This window comes from Erithacus rubecula, assembly GCF_903797595.1.
Source record: "Erithacus rubecula genome assembly, chromosome: 24".
In the NCBI taxonomy this organism is placed as follows: Eukaryota; Metazoa; Chordata; class Aves; order Passeriformes; family Muscicapidae; genus Erithacus; species Erithacus rubecula.
Genome location: NC_136676.1, coordinates 547,558 through 568,366, shown reverse-complemented (window position 1 = coordinate 568,366; position 20,809 = coordinate 547,558). Strand labels below are relative to the sequence as shown.

Below are 20,809 nucleotides of genomic sequence, written 5' to 3'. Positions count from 1 at the left end.
GCTTTGCACTCACTAAATTTGCTGCAGACACATACCTTCTGTTTGAGCCAGAGGAATTAACACTAATTTCATGGAAATCCACTGCAAACCTCCTGCCTCCCCTTCTGCACTTCCCTGCCATTTTCCCTTTAGTCACTGCTCCCATACCCCAACCCCCTCAAATCCTTTTATTTACCATCATCTTCTTCATTTCTTCTGCAATCACTTTGTGCCCAGAGAAAAAAAAAAAAAAAAATCAATGACCAATGTGCCATCCAGGAAAAGCAGAGATCAAGGAGAGCCCCAGCCTCCTCTTATCACCCACCATTGTTCTTCATGGATTTGCTATTTGTTCTTTCCAGGCCATGGTTCCCAGTGCCAGGAGTGCTCCCTTGGACTCCAAAGCTGCACCAAAAAATATTAATTTGGGATAAGAGCCTGAAAACAAACCTATGCTAAGCTCAGCCTGGCAAACATGGGCATTCATCGATTTTTTTCCTAGGATCATGGCTGGATGTTGTGGTCCATGGAGCCCTGTGGGAAGCTGTGGAGAACAGAACCAAAAGGAAAGTTCAGCAAGTTGTCACCCAAGCTCTGCACTTCAGTCAAGCTTCTTGTGCCCCTGTCATCAATTTTTAGTCCTTCTGGTGCCACCAGGAAGGTTGGTGGGTTAACCTGAGCCCGGCCTGGGGGAGGGAGGAGGAGGTGCCTGGACAGGCAATGCAGTAGGAACTGAGGAGTTGCAGCCCTGAGATATGAAGATTAGAGGACTGTAGAATTGTTTAGGTTGGAAAAGCACTCTAAGATCATTGAGTCCATCCCTAGCCCATGTCCCCAGTGCCACATCCACACATTGTTTGAACACTTTCAGTGATGCTGACTCTGCTTCTTCCAGTGCCTAACCACCCTCTCCATGAAGAAATTCTTCCAATATCCAACCTAAACCTCCCTTGGTTCAGCTTGAGGCCATTTCCTCCTGTCCTGTCCCTTGCTCCCTGGTGCCAGGAGCAGGAGCTGCAGCACAAATCCCCAGGTCCTGCTCTCCCAGCACCTCAGTGCAGCTCTTCTGGCTAGCTTAAGGCAAGGCTTGTTTCCTTCCCCTCAGACTTCCCAGTTTTATTACTCACTAAATGATAAAATGAAGGGGAAAAGCACTTTTTGGTATTTAGATGAGGCAGCTCCTTCACACACTCATGGGTGCAGACAGGGAAGTGACTGCAGCAGCCATTTCCTGCCACTTTCTGACTTGAAATACCCCAAAAAAGTTACAAAAGGGTCAGTTGGGTCAGTTCAGGGAGTGAATTCCCAATCTCTCCAAGTCCCAAAGCTTTCTCACAACAGCACCCAGCCAAGCCCATTCTCTGTTGTACCAGTTACACCCAGAGGATCTCAAGTAACCCCAAGTTAAAACTGGAATCAATTCTTCCAGAAACCTCAAGTGAGAGGCTGAGCCATGAGCAGCAAACCCATCTCAAACACAGTTCAAGGCAAAACAATTCAGTTTATAATTCTGATTTCTGTTTTTAATTACACCAGTCTCTTCTGAGCACTCATTTCTAAAATAAACTCCACGCTCTCCAAGTCACTTAATAAGTGAAGGGTTTTAGGCAGATTCAAATGTAAAAAAAATTTGCATTTTGAGACTCAGGTTAGAAGAAAACTTCTGTTCTCAGCTGTGCTTTGTGAGGATCAGAAAAAACAAAGTGACTCCAGAGCCTCACTCAGAAAGAAAAAACAAAGAAACTCAGTGCACGAAGTGGAAAACTGAACAGCAATTCCAGGCAGTGTGTGTGCTACAGCACGTGGGGAAAAACATAAGCTGACAGTGTTATTGAAATATATTGCCCAAAAAACTTTGTAGGGGCTGTTTTCTGTCTCCTATAAAGTGACGTGATGCACATTCAACTTCCAGTCAGAACTGCTACAATGACTTCATTTCCCTTCAGCCACTATTGTTAACACCCTAAATCTCTGCTGTTTTCTCTGACAGAGTGTGGTGACACTTTTTCCAGCATTAACTGGATCCATCAACTCCCACTGTAACTGTTCAACTCCAGGGCAGGCTTCTCCACCCAGGAAAAGCCATTCAACTTTAGGTGCTTAAATCATGCTCATTGGAGTACCTTAAAGATCTAATAATTACAGGCAGTAACATTAAAGAACAATCCATTATTTGCCTGAAGGAGACCCAGAATCAATACAAGGCACATGTTAATAAAAGCTGGGATGGACACAGGGAATTGCAAACCCCACGGTGCTGCTGCTGTCTTCAAAGAGAATGTGGAATTGTTGCAGTAAACATTAACCCTGCTGAGGCAAATTTACTTATTTAGCATTTTCTAGCTTACAAATCTCAGTCTCAAAGCTCTCAGCTTGTGTTACACAGTTTAAGCAAGTTTAAAAACTCTCATGTGACAACAATTATTTATGTTTGTCTCGAGCATCCTGGGAGTGCTGGGTTTAGGATGAAATTGCTCCCTGCACGAGGCAGGGGCCAAAGTCCCTCTCTCTACCCCCAATCCACACCATGGGTGTTTTGGATTAAAGGAAACAAACATCTCACCCACAGCCCAGGTTTCTCTGTGCCTGTCCTGATGCAGCACATGACAGATGTAACTGGAAATAAAGCCTGGAATATTTTTCTAATGGTGACAGCTTCTCACAGATAATTCAAAGCGGATTCAAATATAACAGACAAAAATCTAACTGTGATAAAACTGGGAAAACATTGAGATTTACAAGTGTAGTAAGAGTGGGGCCATAACTGGGTCCAAAGGAGTGTTTTGTATTCCATTCTGACAGGCTGGTGGCAAAGTCCCACCAGTAAAGCCCCCAGTCATGGGAATTATCTCCTCCAAGGCTGTGCTGCCTCAAGACTTGTGTGCCAAAACCTGCTCAGAGAGCTCAGTCAAGTTTAGGAGAACATGAAATGGCTCCCAGTGAATACATGCCTTCAGAATGACCCATGAAGGAACCAAGGAGCTGCAGAGCAGTAATGTACTCTCTGTATTGTGCAGTATAAACACTGACCTGAAGTTAAGGTCAAGAACAGAAGTCTCTAAACAAGATCCTGATCCCATTGTTGCCCAGGCAGCCCAGTCATCCTGCAAACATTCCTCTACTACTGCCTGTCCACACCATCCCAGCCATGCACAGAAACCACTGCCCCATCCCATATGACCTTTGCCCATTAGCAAACAACTACAAATGTCCCACTCTACTCTTCAAACTCTCTTTTGCCCTGCTCTGGAAGGCTCCAGCTCCCCTGCTGCTCCCTGATCTGGAAGGAACAAAGATAATGGGGATTTTGGGATGTCAGTGCCCAGCTAACTTACCTGCTGTCCTTAGACAGAACACTCCCCACACTGCTCATCCCAGTGTTCAACTGCTCAGTAACACAAGTGAAGTGAGAACAAAATAATTCCCTGGAACAAACCTTCCATGCCTCAAGCCCCTTTCCTGACACCAAAGGATTAATGGGATTTTTTTTCCTATTAATTTGTAGAAACAACCTGCTTCTTCCAAGCCAGGAGAGCTCTGGGAGAGTTTTCCTGCCTTGCCCTGCCTCTCTTCCTCTTTCCCACCAGCAGTGCCACTTCTGCTTCCTCAAAACCTACAAGAAGCATCAAAATCAGTTCCCAAGGATAAGCATTTGGCGAAGAGGAGTGTAGGAGCTGAAGAAAAGACAATTCCAGACACCCTGGCTAGGACAGACAGGCCCCTGTATCTCTCCTGACACTGGATAAGTCCCAATTCTGCTGCCCCTGAGTTCCATGAACCAGAGCTATTCCAAGTTTTCCTTGTTAATAATGAAGTGGTTCCTTACAAAGCCCAAGTCGTGCAACAGAAACACTAGAAGTTCCCTACAGCTCAGGCTTCTGTGGGCTAAGTGCAAACGACATTCAGAATGCAATGATGACAGATAACCAGGTGTGTCACACAACAAAGGCAGGAACTGGGAAGTTTGCTTTGCTCTGAGGAAAAGCAGGATTTTCTCAGGTGACATCTTCAGGAAATGGAATCCACCGACTTGTTTGGGAAATATTCAGAATAAGTTTCTAGTGATGTGAGAAGGGAAGGGAGTCCCACAAATCCCTGGCAAGGATTCTGAGAGGTTCTCCTCCCCTGGGGGCACGGGGTGGTTAATGGGACAGTGACCCTGGAATGAAGTCAGTGTCACTCAGTGGTGCAGGCAGCTGTTAGCAGGGTTATGCACGTGCCAGTAGCTACTACAGAGCTGCTTTTCTCCACTCAGTTAGTGGGTGAGTCACCTCCACCCCCGCCCCCCAGCCAGTTAGTGCAGGGTGATAAGGAAGGGGCAGGTACTGTACCTGGTGATGGGCAGGTCGAGGCCCCGCTGCAAACTGAGGAAAGGCGGGAGAAACAAACACAAAAGGAAAGGCACAAAGAGTCAGAAACACCACAACAAACCAAAATGTCACACTCTATGCAAAAAATAAACCCACAGAAAATAAAATAACAACAACACAGTCAAAAGCTTTGCTGCAGGACAGTGACACACAGGGACTGAGGTGCCACAATGGACATCGCTACAGGCACTGTGCTGGGAACTGGGAGAAACAGCCTAAGCTGCCCGGGATCCTAAAGGCACTCAGGGATGCAGGCATTCCTTACCCTGCCAGGGAAGAAAACATAAAACCAAACAAACCAACTTAAAACGAGCAGCAGTGGAGATTCTGAGACTGTTCAAGGCTGGGGTCAATGGTTAAAGCAGCAGGGTCGGAGCCGTTGCGGGGATTTGGATGGAGACTCATGGCTGGGAAGAGCCAGGGGGCCCAGGGGCCATGGCACATCCCTGCGAGGCAGAGAGCAGCATCCCCTGCACGTGCACCCCCTGCTACTGCCCTTCCAGCTGTACTCCTCCATTGGGATGGCAGCAACCCCTCTGTAAGAGTGGGGTTTGTCACCCTCTCTGAAAGGGAAGGAGCAGGTTATCCCGGGGAGCTGAAGGCATCACCAGTGGAGCTGCAGGAGAACAGGAGGTCCTGGTTCACAGTCCTGAGCTCAGGCTACTCAATTGTTTCCCACTCACTTGGGCCACACACAGAGGAAAATAATCCCAATTTCACATGCTTAGTTGACATTAAAAGCATTTCCCAATAAGGAAATGATTGTTAAAATAGAAATAAAAAATGAATGCAAGAAATGGAAAATATAAATAAAGATGACCAGGTACCCACTTCCAGAGCTGAGTTAGGTGCTGAAACTTAATTTTCAGTGTAACGAGCAGAGCTCCACAATAAGAGCAGAGAATTCTACTGATAAGAGCTCCAATAATTAACTGGAGTGAAAACAACTATATCCAGAGTGGATTTTACCCATTGTGTGCCTCTGCTGAGATGGCTCAGCACAGCCACCTCTGCTTTCTCAGGGGCTCACTGGGGTTTACTTTCTGCCTGAGATTAGTAGCCAGTGATCAAAACTAGCTACTAATTAGTGATTTTATTAGTTTGTTTTTTTCTATAAGGAAAAATGCGCTTGGGATCACTTGCAACCCTTCCAGCTCCTCTAATACCACCAAACATGAAGTAGACCATAAATATTCACTGTTCAATTTGATTTTTTCCTTTATAAACACTTAAATTGCCTAGATTTAAAGATTTTCAAGAACTACTCTGCTAATCCTGGTGTTTATATATTCTTTCTACCTTCAACTCATGGTGGCACTTGGTGACATTTGGATGAAAGTCATAAAAATCTTCAAAAGTGAGTAAATAGGGACACCACAGACTATTCCTGGGACAAGAGTTTTTAAAGAATGATCTGCACTGGTTCACCAAATAGTTTTCTCATCTGGGAAAATTTTCCCTAAGCCTTACATTAAAGGATAAAAAGCAAAGCATGGTCACCTTGTCAAACTAAAAAGCTGTAATTTCTATTTTAATAAAACACAAGGACTCAGCCTCTCAGCATCCTCCTGAGGCTCGGGGGAGAGGAGGGCTGGGGCTCTGTGGAGGAGGAGAAGCAGGTATCTGGATGAGTCTCCGGAGATAAAAGCACTTCAAGTCCTTATTTTCCTGAAAATTTTCCTCTAAACCACCTCAAATATCTTGTGTGTGAGAAAAGGGACTAAAGGGACCCTGGAAGGGCTGAGCATTTCTGTGGGGCTGCATGTTCTGTGTTAGATACCAATGAAAGAAAACAGCCAAAAAGAGAATGTTGAGATGCAGAAACCTTGTACTACTTCACTTCAGGGACAAGGCACCTCTCTGATCCCTGATGCACAGAAAAGATCTGTTCTCACTATGCCTAAAACAAGAGCTGGAGGTTTACATCTGGAGAAGCAAAAGTTTATTCCATGGTGGAAAGTAATGTGTGCTATAAGAAATAAAATAAAAGCTCCAAGTTCATGAAATTTGCCCTCATCTATTTTGCACTGGTCACCACTGGCTCTTGATTTAAATTTTTTTTTTAAATTCTGTTTGATAGGAATTATTCCTGTTAATAACTGTAAGCAACAGAACAAACTGTAGTCACTGCTGGCTTAAAATACACTCTTTGGGTGTTTTTTTCTCTGTTTGATGAAGACAGTTGATAGGAAAACCTTCTAAATCCTGGGTCCAACATTCCTGCCCCATCCCCCCCACTCCCTACAGTCCTGCCCACTGCTCCATGGACTCTCTCCCTGTGGATGTTGGGCTGGCACACCTCACTCATCCTGGATTGCTCCAGCACTCTCTCCAGCATATCTTTTTTTGATAGAAGTCCTAAAATTGGACTGTTGGTAATGAGATCACCTGGTGCTCGGGGCTGGCATGGCCAAGAGCTAATGGGCCTTCAGCAGTGCTGAAGGATCTGGATTTTGTTTTCCTTCCTCAGCTGGAGCTTTGCAGTTCCTGCTACGGGAGCGATGCTAACAGGGAGCAAACATGAAGCTGTCTGGATTGCAAAAGCAATGTCCTGGGAGGAACAGAAAAGCCTGAGCTCTGCACTTCCAATGGTCCTTGGATGCAGGACAGGATGGAGGAAGCTCTGGCTCGAGATAGGGGTTGGGTCAGTCCTGCCTACCCACAACAGAAATTCAGGGATGGCAAAGCCACCCCACCACCCTCCTTGTCCCCTGCTCACCCTCCCTTTACCACCAAATGGGACAGTTAAAAAATAAACTAGAAAAAAATAATAATTACAAATAAATCAAGCAAAGAACCAAATGCAGGAGTAGCTCAGGCCTGGGCTAGTCTTGCATTTGCTTTGGGGTGGGAGGTGGAATGAAATGTGATGAGTGGGAGCAGCTTTTAGTCATGGGGTGAGATGGCCACTAGCAGAACACATGGCAAAATCTGCACACAGGAGAGCTCAAAATAATACAAACAAGGTTGACAGGTGCAGATAAATTCTTCCTCGGGATCTCCTCAGTTACCGGGCCAAGACCCTATAAAATTTGACATTTACTGGCCAAATTTCCCACAGATTCTCCCTCTGCTGAATGACAAAGCCCAAGGGGCCCTGGTCTCTGTCCTACCCCAGGGCAGACCTCCCAGCTGCAATTCAGCTTTGGGCCCTTGTGGCACCACCTCACCTGGCAGAGGCTGCCATGGCAGCTCGTGCTTTCAGCAAAGAAGCAAAACCAGTGCATTTCTGTAGCCAACAAAAAAGGATGTGGTAAAAATATATATATATAATAAAGAAAGAAAGAAGAAATAAAAACAGTGCCATGGGCACAATTGCCTGCAAGAAGGAGTACAGTTTGTTATATTGCTTACAATGCAGTATTTTATCCAGCCTCTTCCAGCCAGGGACCTGTAAACCGGACTCTGTTCCAAAACCTTCCTCCTCTTCCAGTTTTCTGTGCAATGTATTGGCACTGTTCTGCTGGGCTGTCAAAAAAACTGGTTTAGAGATGCAGCTCTTCAGTCAAGTTTTTGCTCCAGCTTAGCTGTGCTTTGCAACAATTAAAGAGAAAGATGATTATACTTACTGAGGAAAGAGTTTTACCAGCAGTGTCCTGCATTACTGACTAGAATGGGGCACTAAGGACAAATTCCCAGCTGTCCACATCAAAGAACTTCAAAGTCAGTGTTACCTGGCTCATTCATCAGCAGGGGTTAAGGGGCCTCAGAACAAATCCTGGCACGTCCCGGAGGAGGAACCTCCAGAGCTGGGCAAATGCCCCAGTGATGTTGCAGGTTTGGGGATTCTTGTCCTGGGTATATCTGTATTTACAGCTGTTTTGTGGACAAACTCCTTTGTCCCAGAGGCTTTCAGTTAGCTTCAAGAGAAGAGTGCTGGGAAGGCACCAGGGGGTTATGGGCAGCCTGAAAGTGTCCTGACACAGAGTGGCAAGGAGGTGCAGGATTGCTGCTCCCTTGGCTGACGGAGCCTTGAGATGTGGTGATGGGAAGCCAACATGCTTCCAGAAGCTGGGCAAAGTCTCTGATGCCCTAGGAGGGTCTTTCAACATCATGTGGAGCAGTGTTACAAGCAGAGAATCCCCAGAAAGTATCAGGTTTGGGGAATTTAAGTCCTACAACAGCAGAGTGGTATCACAATAAACACCCACCCCCAAAAAATATACCATGAAGGATGATCAAACCTGAAGTTGGATGAAAAAGGGGCTCAGCACAAAAAGATCTGAGTACACAGAAGCTCTAGGCTACATGTGACCACCTCCAGGATTAGAACTGATCAGTGGCACTGATTTGGGAGCAAAGCCCAGAGGCCACTGGAGACCAAGTGTTGCTGCAGAGAATTGCTTGTATTTGATCCTTGGTCTGTCCCTGCATAAAAGGCATCCTTAAAGAAAAAATAAAAACAAACAAAAAAAAAAGAAGATAAGAGAAAGATTCTGGTAATGAACCTGAACTATATAACGAAGTGAACCTGAAAGCAACTAGGCTAAAAATAAACGGTGTTATTTGAAGGTAGATAAGAATCTCTCCACTGCTTCTTTAAGAACTTGAGAAGGAAAATTATCCTACCAAGATGGTGTTTGAAAAACTCAATCAAGGTTTGCTGTTCAGGATGTGCTTCCAGGTGAGTGGAACAGGCTTTCCAGAGAAGCAGCCATGTGCTATAGACACACAGACAGAAACACACGCAAAGGAGGAAGTGACAGGAGGTGAGGCCAGTGCGGGCTCCTTACCGGCGAGCGGGTCTGAGGCTGCGTGCTCATTGTCTGAGGGGCTTGAGGGTACACCAGCGTGGTTGCAGCTGCATTCTGTCCTGAGGGATAAGGAGCCTGCCAGGGAACAAGAAAAGCAAAATGAGTGGATCCAGTGATTCATCCCAAAAAACAGGAACAGAACACGTTATCAGCTGACGTGACTGACAGGGAGATAAAGGTGAAAAGATTGCAATGGAGAAACTGTCTCTGTCAAGGTCCAATTCATCAACACTGCCTCTCATGGTAGCAGCTTGGAGCTCCAATAGCACCTCCACTGTAAGTAACAGCTGCATTACTCATTATTAGTCAGAGTTTACTTTTTTGTAAGTCAGTTTGTTACTATTTATCACCTGAGCTCCCCAAGTGCTGCAGTAGAAAACAACCCACAAGACACATGCCCCAACGAAGTGTCACCAAAACCCTGCATGTCCAAAGGCCTGGCCACCTGTTTCCAAAAGCCTCTTCTGAACCAGCTTCCAAGGAAAGCCACAACTGTAGATGAGGCCAATAAACCCTCCAAAATCAGACAAACAGCAAGCAACAACCTCATGTGTTTAACAGAAGCTGCTGCTCCATTAAAGTCTTTCCAACACAATGGAACAGCCCCAAATCATCCCAGATGGAGGCAGGTCATGGCTACAGGCTCTGCACATTTTTCCTCCTTCCACCCATTTCCATGGGCCATAACAATTTATCCCACCAGATGCTCTCCCCAGTAACAATAAACTGGAGCTCTGCTATGGAGCTCTGCCTGTGATGCATTTTAGTGAGACATTTAGAAATAACTTTTCAGAGTGCCTTTTTCCTTACTCTTTTTGAACAAAAACATTATAATTTACATTATTATTTTTTTAAATAGTTTATTATTGTAATGGAACAAAAACCAGCCTCCAGTCTGCAACAGCCTTTGCTCTCAAGCATCATAGAATCATGGAATTGGCAATGTTGGAAAAGCTCTCTAAGATCTTCCAGCCCAACTGTTCCCCAGCACTGGCAAGGCTGCCACTAAACCACATCCCCAAGTGCCACAGCTACACATCTTTTAACCCCTGTCCCAGGGATGGGGACCCCACCACTGGCCTGGGCAGTCTGTGCCAGGGATGGACAGCCCTTTCTATGAAGGAATTTCTCTCAATATCCAACCTAACTGAGGCTGTTCCCTCTCCTCCTGTTCCTCTTTCCTGGGAGCACAGCCTGACCCCCTGCTGTCCCCTCCTGTCAGGGATTTGTACAGAGCTACAAGGGCCCCCTGAGCCTCCTTTTCCCCAGGTTGAGCCCCTTTCCCAGCTCCCTCAGCCTCTCCTGGTGCTCTGGACATGCTCCAACTCCTCAGTGTCCTTGCAATGAGGATCCCAGAATTGCCCCAGAACTGGAGATGCCCCAGAAGTGCCAGCACAGGGGTAGAGTTTCCATTTTCTTTTTTTTTTTTTTTTGTTCTTCCATCTCTGGACTAATCATCTGCTGACAAAAGTGCAGCACAAGGTAAATGAAAATACAGTTTGGAAACAATTCAACCAGGAATTCCCTGGTCTTGGGAAAAAAAAAAAAAAAAAAAAAAAAAAAAAAAAAAAAAAAAAAAAGAAAAATACAACAAATACAGCAAACACTTCTCCCCAAAACATGGCAGAGGGGATGAAGGGAATGAGCACAAAAAAAACAGCCCCATCCCAAAACTCAACTGCTGCAACACCTTCTATTCCTACTCTGGGACCACACTGGAACAGCTTTTAAAGATCAAGACTTAGACACGACTCCACAGACATGCAAGGACCCTGCTCCTACCACACAACTTAACTAGGCAAGACCTGTTAGCTTCTGCCTCATTTTCACAGCTTTTTGGGTCAAAATGATGATAAAATGTGTGTCTCTAAATACACCACTAGATCCTTACTGTGATCCAGGACACCAAACTCACTGGGGCTGGATATTCAGCTGGACAGTGTTGCCATGGAGGAGTTTATACTGATACAGCAGCACAGCCTCTGGTTCAAGAGCAATTAAATGCTTTGCTCAGCTCCTGATGGCAGCAGCATCCTCTGAGGTTTGCCCTGTCCCTCCTCTCCAGGAGCTCACTGATCCAATCCACTCCAGCCAAAACCTAATTAATGTAAACAACTAAATGGAAAGAACTCTTCTTTTTTTTTTTTTTTTGAGATGTCAGATGTCACATCAGTTCTTTTACCCTTATACCTGATGAGTGATTCTGCTGGAGCTGGTGCTGTCAGTGTCATTCCAGAGTGAATAACCCAAAGCTAAGAAAATGTGGGGAAACTCTTTTCATCCACAACCTGGAGAAGTTGTCCTGCCTCTGTAGTATTCTGCAGCTGAATTTCTGCATCTTGGATCTCCACCCAATGTGAGATTAGGGCTTCTTCCAAAGGTCCAGATGCTGCTGTTTGTATCATGGAATCATGGAAGGGTTTGAGTTGTAATGGACTTCAACCATCCTCATCCAGTGCCATGCCTGCCATGGACAGGGACACCTTCCACTATCCCAGGCTGCTCCAAACCCTGTCCAGCCTGGCCTTGCACACTGCCAGGGATCCAGGGGCAGCCACAGCTGCTCTGGGCACCCTGTGCCAGGGCCTGCCCACCCTCACAGGGAAGGATTTCCTCCTAATATCCAACCTAGACCTACTCTCTTTTGTTTTAAAGCCATTCTCCCTTGTATCTCTCCCACCAGCCAGCAGTGAGCATACAGGATAGGTGACTAATAAATAATAATGCCAAATAATACTAATAAATGCACCAGATGATCACTGGCTCCTGGTGCCTCCAGCTCCACATCTCAGGAGATGAGACCTCATCCCAAACTGCGGCTCCCACAGCACCTCAGTAACAAGAGAGGAAAATATCTACTATTCCTCCCCATATTCAGGCTCATGAAAACATTTTCTTCAGGCTTAAGTTGCATGTGGCAGAGCAGAGCTCTGCAAGGACTCCCAAAGGGCAAGTCACATATCTGATGCTGCCCCAAAGTCTGTACCCACATCCAAAAGAGCCCCTGTTTTCTTTTAATCACCCAAGCCAAAGGAAATGTGAGAGAAAGGGAGCACATCTATCACTAAGCCTAAAAGTCCTTTGAGTTTTAGCAGCAAAACTATAGAACAGATACTTGGAAACACAGTGCCAAAGGCACTTCACTGGTGACACTCACTTGTGACATTAACACAACCCAGGGTTAAACTTGCTTTAGTATTTAAGCCCTACCAGAATGAGCACAGCATTAAGTTATAAAGAAAAAAGTATATAAAGGCTTAACTAGAGGCCACAGAAGGGTCTGTGCTATTAAGGTGTCATCAAGCAAGGCAGTTTTGTACAGATGACCCTCATGGGTGTAAGGTCACAAGTAAGGAACAAGTGCAATACAAATCCTACTGAAGACCACAAACATCAGCTAAATAAACATGTTTTACAACTATTGCACAACAACAAATGCTTGTGCTCCACAAATATCCAACCAAAGGGATGTTGCCTTAACTGGTATTTATGTTAAAACCATCATAGGGGGAAGTAAAGGGAGGGAAAAGTGGTTTATAAATTTCTGCAGGTATTAACTTCGTATCAGCTGTGGGAGCTTAAGTAAACTATTAAAGATCCAACAGAGCAAATCACAGCACTCTGCTGCTTTTCATACACACCAGCTGATTAAAGCATTGCATCTATTCATCTGTCAAAGGGCTTTTTTCTGTGCCAAGCAGCTAAATGGGTACAGAGAGTGACATGGTCACATGCAGCCACACAGGGCTGGAGTGCTGGAGTGGGGGAATGAAGAGATCAGTGAGGAAATGCTCCAAAAATCCCCTAAATAAACCCCCATAGAGGGGAAGGCAGGGAAGCAAGTACTGGTCTGCAGACAAATGTTGGTTCTGAAGCATCTAAAGGCTGGATTGAATCCCTGAAGTTCAAATAACTGCTGGAAGAGGACAGAGTGCTGCTGAGCTGTTTCACTTCAAGACAGAGCAATTTGCTTCCCTTAAAGCTCTCACCTTCCTAATTTTACATTTCAGCTGTGGCTGTTCAGGGGAGGAAGGTGATAATAAATGAGTGTTTATGCATTCCCACAACTTGCTGGGAAAACCCTTTCTCTGGGCTGTTTCCCCCTGGAGTTACTGCCTGTGCTAAGCAAGGAAAAAATAATCACTATTAACAAAACAACTGAAAAAAGTTATTCTTAGCTCAGGTCCTGAGCTGGTTAAAAAACACGGAGCCTGCAGCGTAATATGACTCCCCTGGGACTCCTTGTCCTGGGAATAAACAGCAAAGTACACACATCAGGCTCAGAAGGGCTGAGTCACCCAGCTCTGCCTCTGGAAAATTTTTTTGGGAACAAAACCTGTCCAGGCCCAGGCAGAAAGGTGTCAGTTGCTGAGCTCTGTGGCTGGCTTGGCTGGGAAGGGGTTATCCCTGTGGCTGATGTATCCCAAATCCTCTCCAGACTCAGGGAAGAGGTTGCTGGGTCTATATTTACTGGAGTTACACACGAGGAGAACTGGACTCGCAGCTCCAGCACGTGGCCGTGACTCAGGAGCTCCAGGGCCGCTCCCGCCCTGACCTCGGGGAGAAAACCCTGGAATTCCCAGTGCAAACCTTGGAATTCCCAGTGCAAACCTTGGCATTCCCAGTCACTGCCCAGTGCAAACCTTGGCATTCCCAGTGCAAACCCTGGAATTCCCAGTGCAAACCTTGGCATTCCCAGTCACTGCCCAGAGCAAACCTTGGCATTCCCAGTGCAAACCCTGGCATTCCCAGTCACTGCCAATTGCAAACCTTGGCATTCCCAGTGCAAACCCTGGCATTCCCAGTCACTGCCCAGTGCAAACCTTGGCATTCCCAGTGCAAACCCTGGAATTCCCAGTGCAAACCTTGGCATTCCTAGTCACTGCCCAGTGCAAACCTTGGCATTCCCAGTGCAAACCTTGGCATTCCCAGTCACTGCCCAGTGCAAACCTTGGCATTCCCAGTGCAAACCTTGGCATTCCCAGCACTGCCCAGTGCAAACCTTGGAATTCCAAGTCCAAACCCTGGAATTCCCAGTGCAAACCTTGGCATTCCCAGTGCAAACCCTGGAATTCCCAGTGCAAACCTTGGCATTCCCAGCACTGCCCAGTGCAAACCTTGGCATTCCCAGTGCAAACTTTGGCATTCCTAGTGCAAACCCTGGCATTCCCAGCACTGCCCAGTGCAAACCTTGGAATTCCCAGTCACTGCCCAGTGCAAACCTTGGCATTCCCAGTGCAAACCCTAGAATTCCCAGTCCAAACCCTGGAATTCCCAGTGCAAACCTTGGCATTCCCAGCACTGCCCTGTGCAAACCTTGGAATTCCAAGTCCAAACCCTGGAATTCCCAGTCCAAACCCTGGAATTCCCAGTGCAAACCTTGGCATTCCTAGTCACTGCCCAGTGCAAACCTTGGCATTCCCAGTGCAAACCTTGGCATTCCCAGCACTGCCCAGTGCAAACCTTGGCATTCCCAGTGCAAACCTTGGCATTCCTAGTGCAAACCCTGGCATTCCCAGCACTGCCCAGTGCAAACCTTGGCATTCCCAGTGCAAACCCTGGCATTCCCAGCACTGCCCAGTGCAAACCTTGGCATTCCCAGTCACTGCCCAGCCCCACTGGCACAGCCACGGCTCTGGCTCCCCCTGGACACCAGCACAGAGCTTAAATCTCTTGGGAGGAATGTGACAGAAAAAGCAAACTTCAGAACAACATGAGGCTTCCTGGGGCCACAGGCCTGGCTGTCCCCCAGAAGCCCCAAAGGACATTTTGCATGGCCACAGACCAATGTGGTGCTGCAGGGCAATAAAAACTATGGTTCCTTGTCCAGGTGGTTTTACATCTCATATCTCATGTATCACAGCACTACTGATGAAGAGCCCCCAGCTAAAAACTAACCAAAGTGCCACCACACACATTTTCAAAAATATCTTGTTATTATTAAATGTCAAGACATAAAATATCAAAAATATGCACTGGCTGGAAACAGGAAAAAACTCTTACAAGATCTCTTTTCCCAAACAACACAACATCCCCATCCCATCCCCTTTTCCCCTGCAGTACAGGGATTTCTGCATAAAACCTGCACTGGTCTGTTCCCAAGCCAGTCCCTGACCTGGTTAAATGCTAAATATTGATTCAAACCCCCCAGCTGGGCATTCAGAGGCACAGTTAGTGTTCTTTATACGATATATCACAAGGGTCCTGTCCCTAGATTTATAAATTCTTACTCACACAAGAACCTAAGACCAAAGGCAACTGCTCCTGTAGCAAGGTACAGGAAGAGGAGGTCATTGCACAGGAGTCTCCTCTTTATCCATGTTTTTAACAACAAGACTTGGTTTTTCCTTCCAGCTGCTGAATGATTTTCATTGAGTAAAAACCACAAAGGGACATGGGACCAGCTGTGTAGATGCACCAGCCCCTGAGGCTGCTTTTGCAGAGTTTTCCCCTGTGTCACTGGTCTGGACAGCAGGAATTTATTTGGCCTCAGACACAAGTGAAGAAGTCCCCCACAGCAGCAGAACCCAACACTTTGCTCACAAGTATGGAGCAATGGTGACAGCAATGATGTGGCTCTTAATTGTGAATCATCATTTCTTTGTGGAGTTGGGCTGGCTGTGCCCTTCCATAGCCCCAAATCCAATCACTGTGACAACTCAAACAACTGCAACCCTCCAATGAGAGAAATCTCTGGGCATTCATCTCTCAGAAAGTAAGAGGATTATAATATAAACCCTGCATCTTCATTTCTCCCTAATGAATTCCCCAAAGGCAGCACAGGCCAGAACAGCAGCTCCTTAGACTGTCCCTCCTCACTCGTACCCAGCAGCTTGATTTCCCCCAAGCTTTGGTTTCTGCATGCCCTGATTTTGGGAAAGGTGCAGCAGTGCTGGGGGAAGAAGCTTTCCTGGCCTCCCCAAAGGCAGCTGCTCCTGTTCCTGCAAAAATGCACAAAACTTCTGAAGACTGAAGGTTACAGCAACATTTTACTTTGGTCTGATGTGAAAAGCTGTGTTATTGAAAGCAGAGAGAACAGCCTCAGCCAGAGCATCCCAGAAGAGCCCAGAATCTCCTCCTCCCACAGACACATGGCCAATGAAAGGCTCCTGTTTCATCCAGGGGCTGCCTTTGGAGCACGGGCAGAATCCAGGGAAAGGCACAAGGAAGTTCCTGCTCTCCCTGTCTCCCTTACCACATTCCCAGGGGCTGCAGCAGAGATCACTGAACATGGGGTAGAGCAGCTTTTGACCTAAAATCAGAATTAAGGGACAAAATAAACCACTTTGTAACTATGTCACTGAGCTCTGGAGATGCCCAGGATCTGCCTCAGGCACCTCCTGGATCTGACCACAAACAGGGCCTTGTTTGCCCCTGCACCTCTTCTGGACACATCTGAATGTCACCATTATTTTTGGCAACCACATAATTCAAGTCTACATCACTTTTTTTTTCCTCCCTGGTGTGCTCTGCACTCAAAAAAACAGGTTTGGAAGCTGCTGGCAGGAAAAACTCAGAGTATCTGTAATATATAGATCCAGCTCATCTGCAAATACTACAGATGATGGTGGAGAAACCTGAATTATTAAATTCAGTAATTTCAGCCTTTTTTATACAGCACCCCTCAAACAATACATAAAGTATATTCTCCCACTATTCCTGTGAATTATTCCAGCTTTAAAAATAGCACAACAAATGATTAAACCACTAAACAAGGACAATTCCCCTATAAATGCTCCCAGTTTGCCTTTCATTATTACAATGATACTTCAATGATCATCACACACACTCTCAGACCCTCTGCTTGCACACAAGCCCCATTCACAGCTATATGCTCAAATATGCAGGGTTTAGGTACCATCACACCAGGGATGACACTTTTTTTAAGCAGCTCATTTGCAAATTATCCAGAATCACTGAAATCAGCTCATCCTCACCAGGGCAATGCTGCAAAACAAAAATATGCAGCAGTTCTACTTTGCTGCCTCTCTAAGCCAGGGCTGCTCCCCTGTAGGCTGCATCAGCACTAGAGAAACAGTTTTCCTGCACATATTGGTATATAATATCTGGAATATTCAAAGAGCCATTAAAATCTGTGACAAAAGGACCAGAGCTCTTCTCTGACACCAAACAAATTGTGTAGATGAAGAGCTTCCACATAAAAATCTGAATGAACACAATTCCAATGCAAACACTCTGCTCCTGATGGAGGGGCTGGGCTGGCATCAGGGTGGGACATGGTCCAAATCTCTGCACATTTGATTTGCTGGGAAGTTTTGAAGTTTGGATTTGGGTGGAGGCCCATAATAAACAGGAACTGTGACTGTTCAGTGAGTTTATTTAAATATGTAGGCTTTTTCTAAAGCTATTTCCTCGAAATGCCAGGACTCAGCTCCAGGTGTCTTGCCTGATTTTAGGAGTTTAACAAATTACAGACAAGTAGAAGATGCAGAGAAGTACCTGGCATCCTCACTGCCCTTCTCCTGACAAGTACACAGTACATTCTTTTTCAATAAGCCCATCCTTCAGGGAATTCCTCTTGTGGGTAAATGTATTAACATTTTAATGGAAGGTGTCCATGCCCATGGCAAGGGGTGGAACAAGATGAGCTTTAAGGTCCATCCCAACTGAAACCAGCCTGGGATTCTGTGATTAAGCTCAGCCTTTAAAAGGACACAAATTTCCTGACCCAGGAGGAATTCCTCCCCTCCCTCCCCTTTTACCTCTGCAGCAGTTTGTCTCAGGAGACATCACCCGTGCCATTACCTGAACAGCCAAATTTGTAACAATCTTTTTATGGCTTTACGTTTTCACCTCACACATCTGAGTGGGCAAAGCAGCAAGGCACAGGGAAACTGAGTCCCAGGTAACATCCACAGAGATACGGGTACTTTTCCTACTTCAGCATAGATAATGAGATTGTCTCCTAGGGAAGATGGTGAAGGGACATGCTCTCCTATTCCCTGGACAAGGACTGTTTGTGCCAGGGACCATTCTTGACCTGCTGGAGCAAGTCCTGAGGAGCCCATGGAGATGTTCCAGGGCTGGAGCCAGGCTGGGAGAGCTGGGAGTGTTCACCTGGAGAGGAAAAGGCTCCAGGGAGAGCTCAGAGCCCCTTCAGGGCCTAAAAGGGCTCCAAGAGAACTGGAGAGGGACTGGGGACAAGGGATGGAGGGCAGGACACAGGGAATGGCTTCCTACTGCCAGGAGCAGGGAGATGGGATATTGGGATGGAATTTTTCCCTGTGAGGATGGGCAGGCCCTGGCACAGAGTGCCCAGAGCAGCTGTGGCTGCCCCTGGATCCCTGGCAGCATCCAAGGCCGGGCTGGATGGGACCTGGGAGCAGCCTGGGATAGTGGAAGGTGAGGGACTGGATGAGCTTTAAGGCCCCTCCTGCCCAAATCCTTCTGGGTTTCAGTGATTTTCTCCTCAGCTCTACTGGGTGTACGTGTCCCTCACCACAGTGCAAAGGCAAACAGAACACCCAGCCTGAGAGAGGGAGGAAAGAATCATCTTCCTCCTTCCTAGGTCAGGCTCCAGCCCAGGAATCCATGCTGAACTCCAGACACAGCAGAGGACCTGGAGTGAAAGACTAAATCAGTGTGATTTTGAGCCATGGGGGTGAGCAGGTGTCCTGTTGGTGGCAGCTCCATCCCAAAGTCATTTTTAAATCCATCAGCATGGAACTGCTGCTAACAAGGGTGTGAGGCCACAGATAATGTCACAGGAAATCATTCCATAACATCTGGAAATGCTGCAGTGGCTTCACATGGCTCCTTACTGAGCTGCCAGGATCTGCCCTGGCTGCAGCACCTGCCTTGCAAGCCTGGGGTGGTATGCTAATGACCATTATGTAATTAAGTAAACTTTCATTTTCTGTAATAAAGGTTCTCAACAATATGGAGTGTATGTGTGTGCTGAGGGCAGAAATTCCAGCATCTCCACTGCTGAAAGCAGAGCTAGGACTGTGCAGAAACACCCCTGAGCTCACAGAAGCTGCAAAACTGCATCATCTGACATCTCTGAGAATGCTGTCATCCTTGGAGACACCCAAACCCAAGAAGAGGTGGCCCAGAGTCATCTGCTCCAGCTGATCCAGCTCAGAGCAGGCACCTGGACCTGACAATCCAGGTCTCGGCCAACTTTCACCTATGTGAGGGCAGCAATCAGAAAAAATATTCAAGTTTTACTGAATTACACTGAAGCCCAAAAATACCCAACGTATAAAGTGTTTGAATCTGCAAAAAGTTCAAACAATTAAATAAATAATGAGTTTCTAATGGTACCATAAGGAGGGATCTGTGGAGAACAGAGGCACAGCCCTTCCAGGCTGAAGGGAGTGGAATTACCGCTCCATCATCTTTGTTGGTTCAATGGAAAACAGCAGAGTGAGACTTCAGCTGGCAGGAGAACCAGGCTGTTTATGGATTCAAAGCCTCACCTCTGGAATGTGCTGTCCCTGCTGCAGGGTAAATGGCTACACAGGTTATTCCTCTGTTTCCCAGTCTGACACAACAGCTAACAGTGGACTCCAGGAATCCAGGGCTCCATCTCCCTGGTTTCTCTGCCTGCAGGAATATTTTATACCCTCTGTGCTTAGAAAATGCAGGCTGTGTAAAGCTCTGACTTTTGTGCTGACTCTGGTGCTTTATGGAACACATGGTGTTTGTTTAAAAACTGCGTATTTTCTGGAGCATGCAAGGAAACATCCATTAAATTGCATGGAACAGAAGGTACTATTGCAGAAGGAATTCCAGAATTGAAATTATTAAATGTAAGAAAATGGCAAATTGCCTTGTATTGTTTTGTCTTCTTCTATTATGAATAAAAATGTGGTTCAACAAGTAGCAAGGTCTGAAAAGCACATGACTCTGAGAACAGAAAATATATGTGAAGAGTCCTAAAGAAAGGATTCTGGAGAATATTTAAACAGCTACAGAGAAGTTTGATTTTCTATTAAAAATGCTGTTTCATTCCACCCCAAACCAAGTTACTGGTGAGTTTAAAAGTGCTTTTGATTCCCAATAATGTCACACAGCAGACAGCTCGTGCAGCAGCCAGGATGGGCTGTGTGGCCAATGCACCCACTGAGAGCTGTCCCTTTCCAAATCCCTGAACCTGCACAGGGTGGAAGGGCCACGGAACACTCGGATCCAGGTCACGGCTACTCCCGAGAGGAAAAGCTCAAGCAGCACTAGAAAAACACTTCTCTCCCCACTGGGCAAACCAGACTGCTTGGAGAAGGATTAAACAGACCTCTCAGAGCAGGAATTTTTCACATGGGCCTGGAGTGCCAGGACAAGGGAATGGCTTCCCACTGCCAGAGGGCAGGGATAGCTGGGGTACTGGGATGGAATCCTTCCCTGGGCAGGGGGAGGCCTTAGCACAGGGTGCCCAAAGCAGCTGTGGCTGCCCCTGGATCTCTGGAAGCATCCAAGGCCAGGCTGGATGGAACCTGGAGCAACCGGGGATAGCAGAAGGTGTCCCTGCCCATGGCAGGGGGTGGAATGGGATGAGATTAAAATCCTTTCCAATTCAAACCATCCTGGGATTCTATGATAGGATTCAGATGAGGGGTGACTCTAAAGCCAGATGCAGTCCCAACTAGACTCATCATTTGTGCTGTAATCCTTTCTTTGCACACATATATGATAAAATTGTAATGGATCTTCCTTTCTTTCCTTTCCTTGCTAGAAAAAAAAAAA

General features: G+C 46.4%; 1 protein-coding gene across 5 annotated transcripts in view; it reads right to left on the bottom strand.

Annotated features, from left to right (window-relative positions):
- EIF4G3 (eukaryotic translation initiation factor 4 gamma 3) overlaps positions 1-20,809 on the bottom strand; it is a 144,481-nt gene that overhangs the window by 64,922 nt on the left and 58,750 nt on the right. For 3 of the 5 annotated variants that reach the window (XM_079326426.1, XM_079326427.1, XM_079326428.1), the window contains exons 4-5: positions 9,083-9,178; positions 4,311-4,343 (exon numbers count right to left, since the gene is read on the bottom strand). In XM_079326426.1, the coding sequence (XP_079182552.1) occupies positions 4,311-4,343; positions 9,083-9,178 (129 nt within the window). Of the gene's footprint in view, positions 1-4,310; positions 4,344-7,703; positions 7,818-7,918; positions 7,967-9,082; positions 9,179-20,809 lie in introns of those variants that run through there. The other 2 variants (XM_079326430.1, XM_079326429.1) reach the window with 2 other exon arrangements.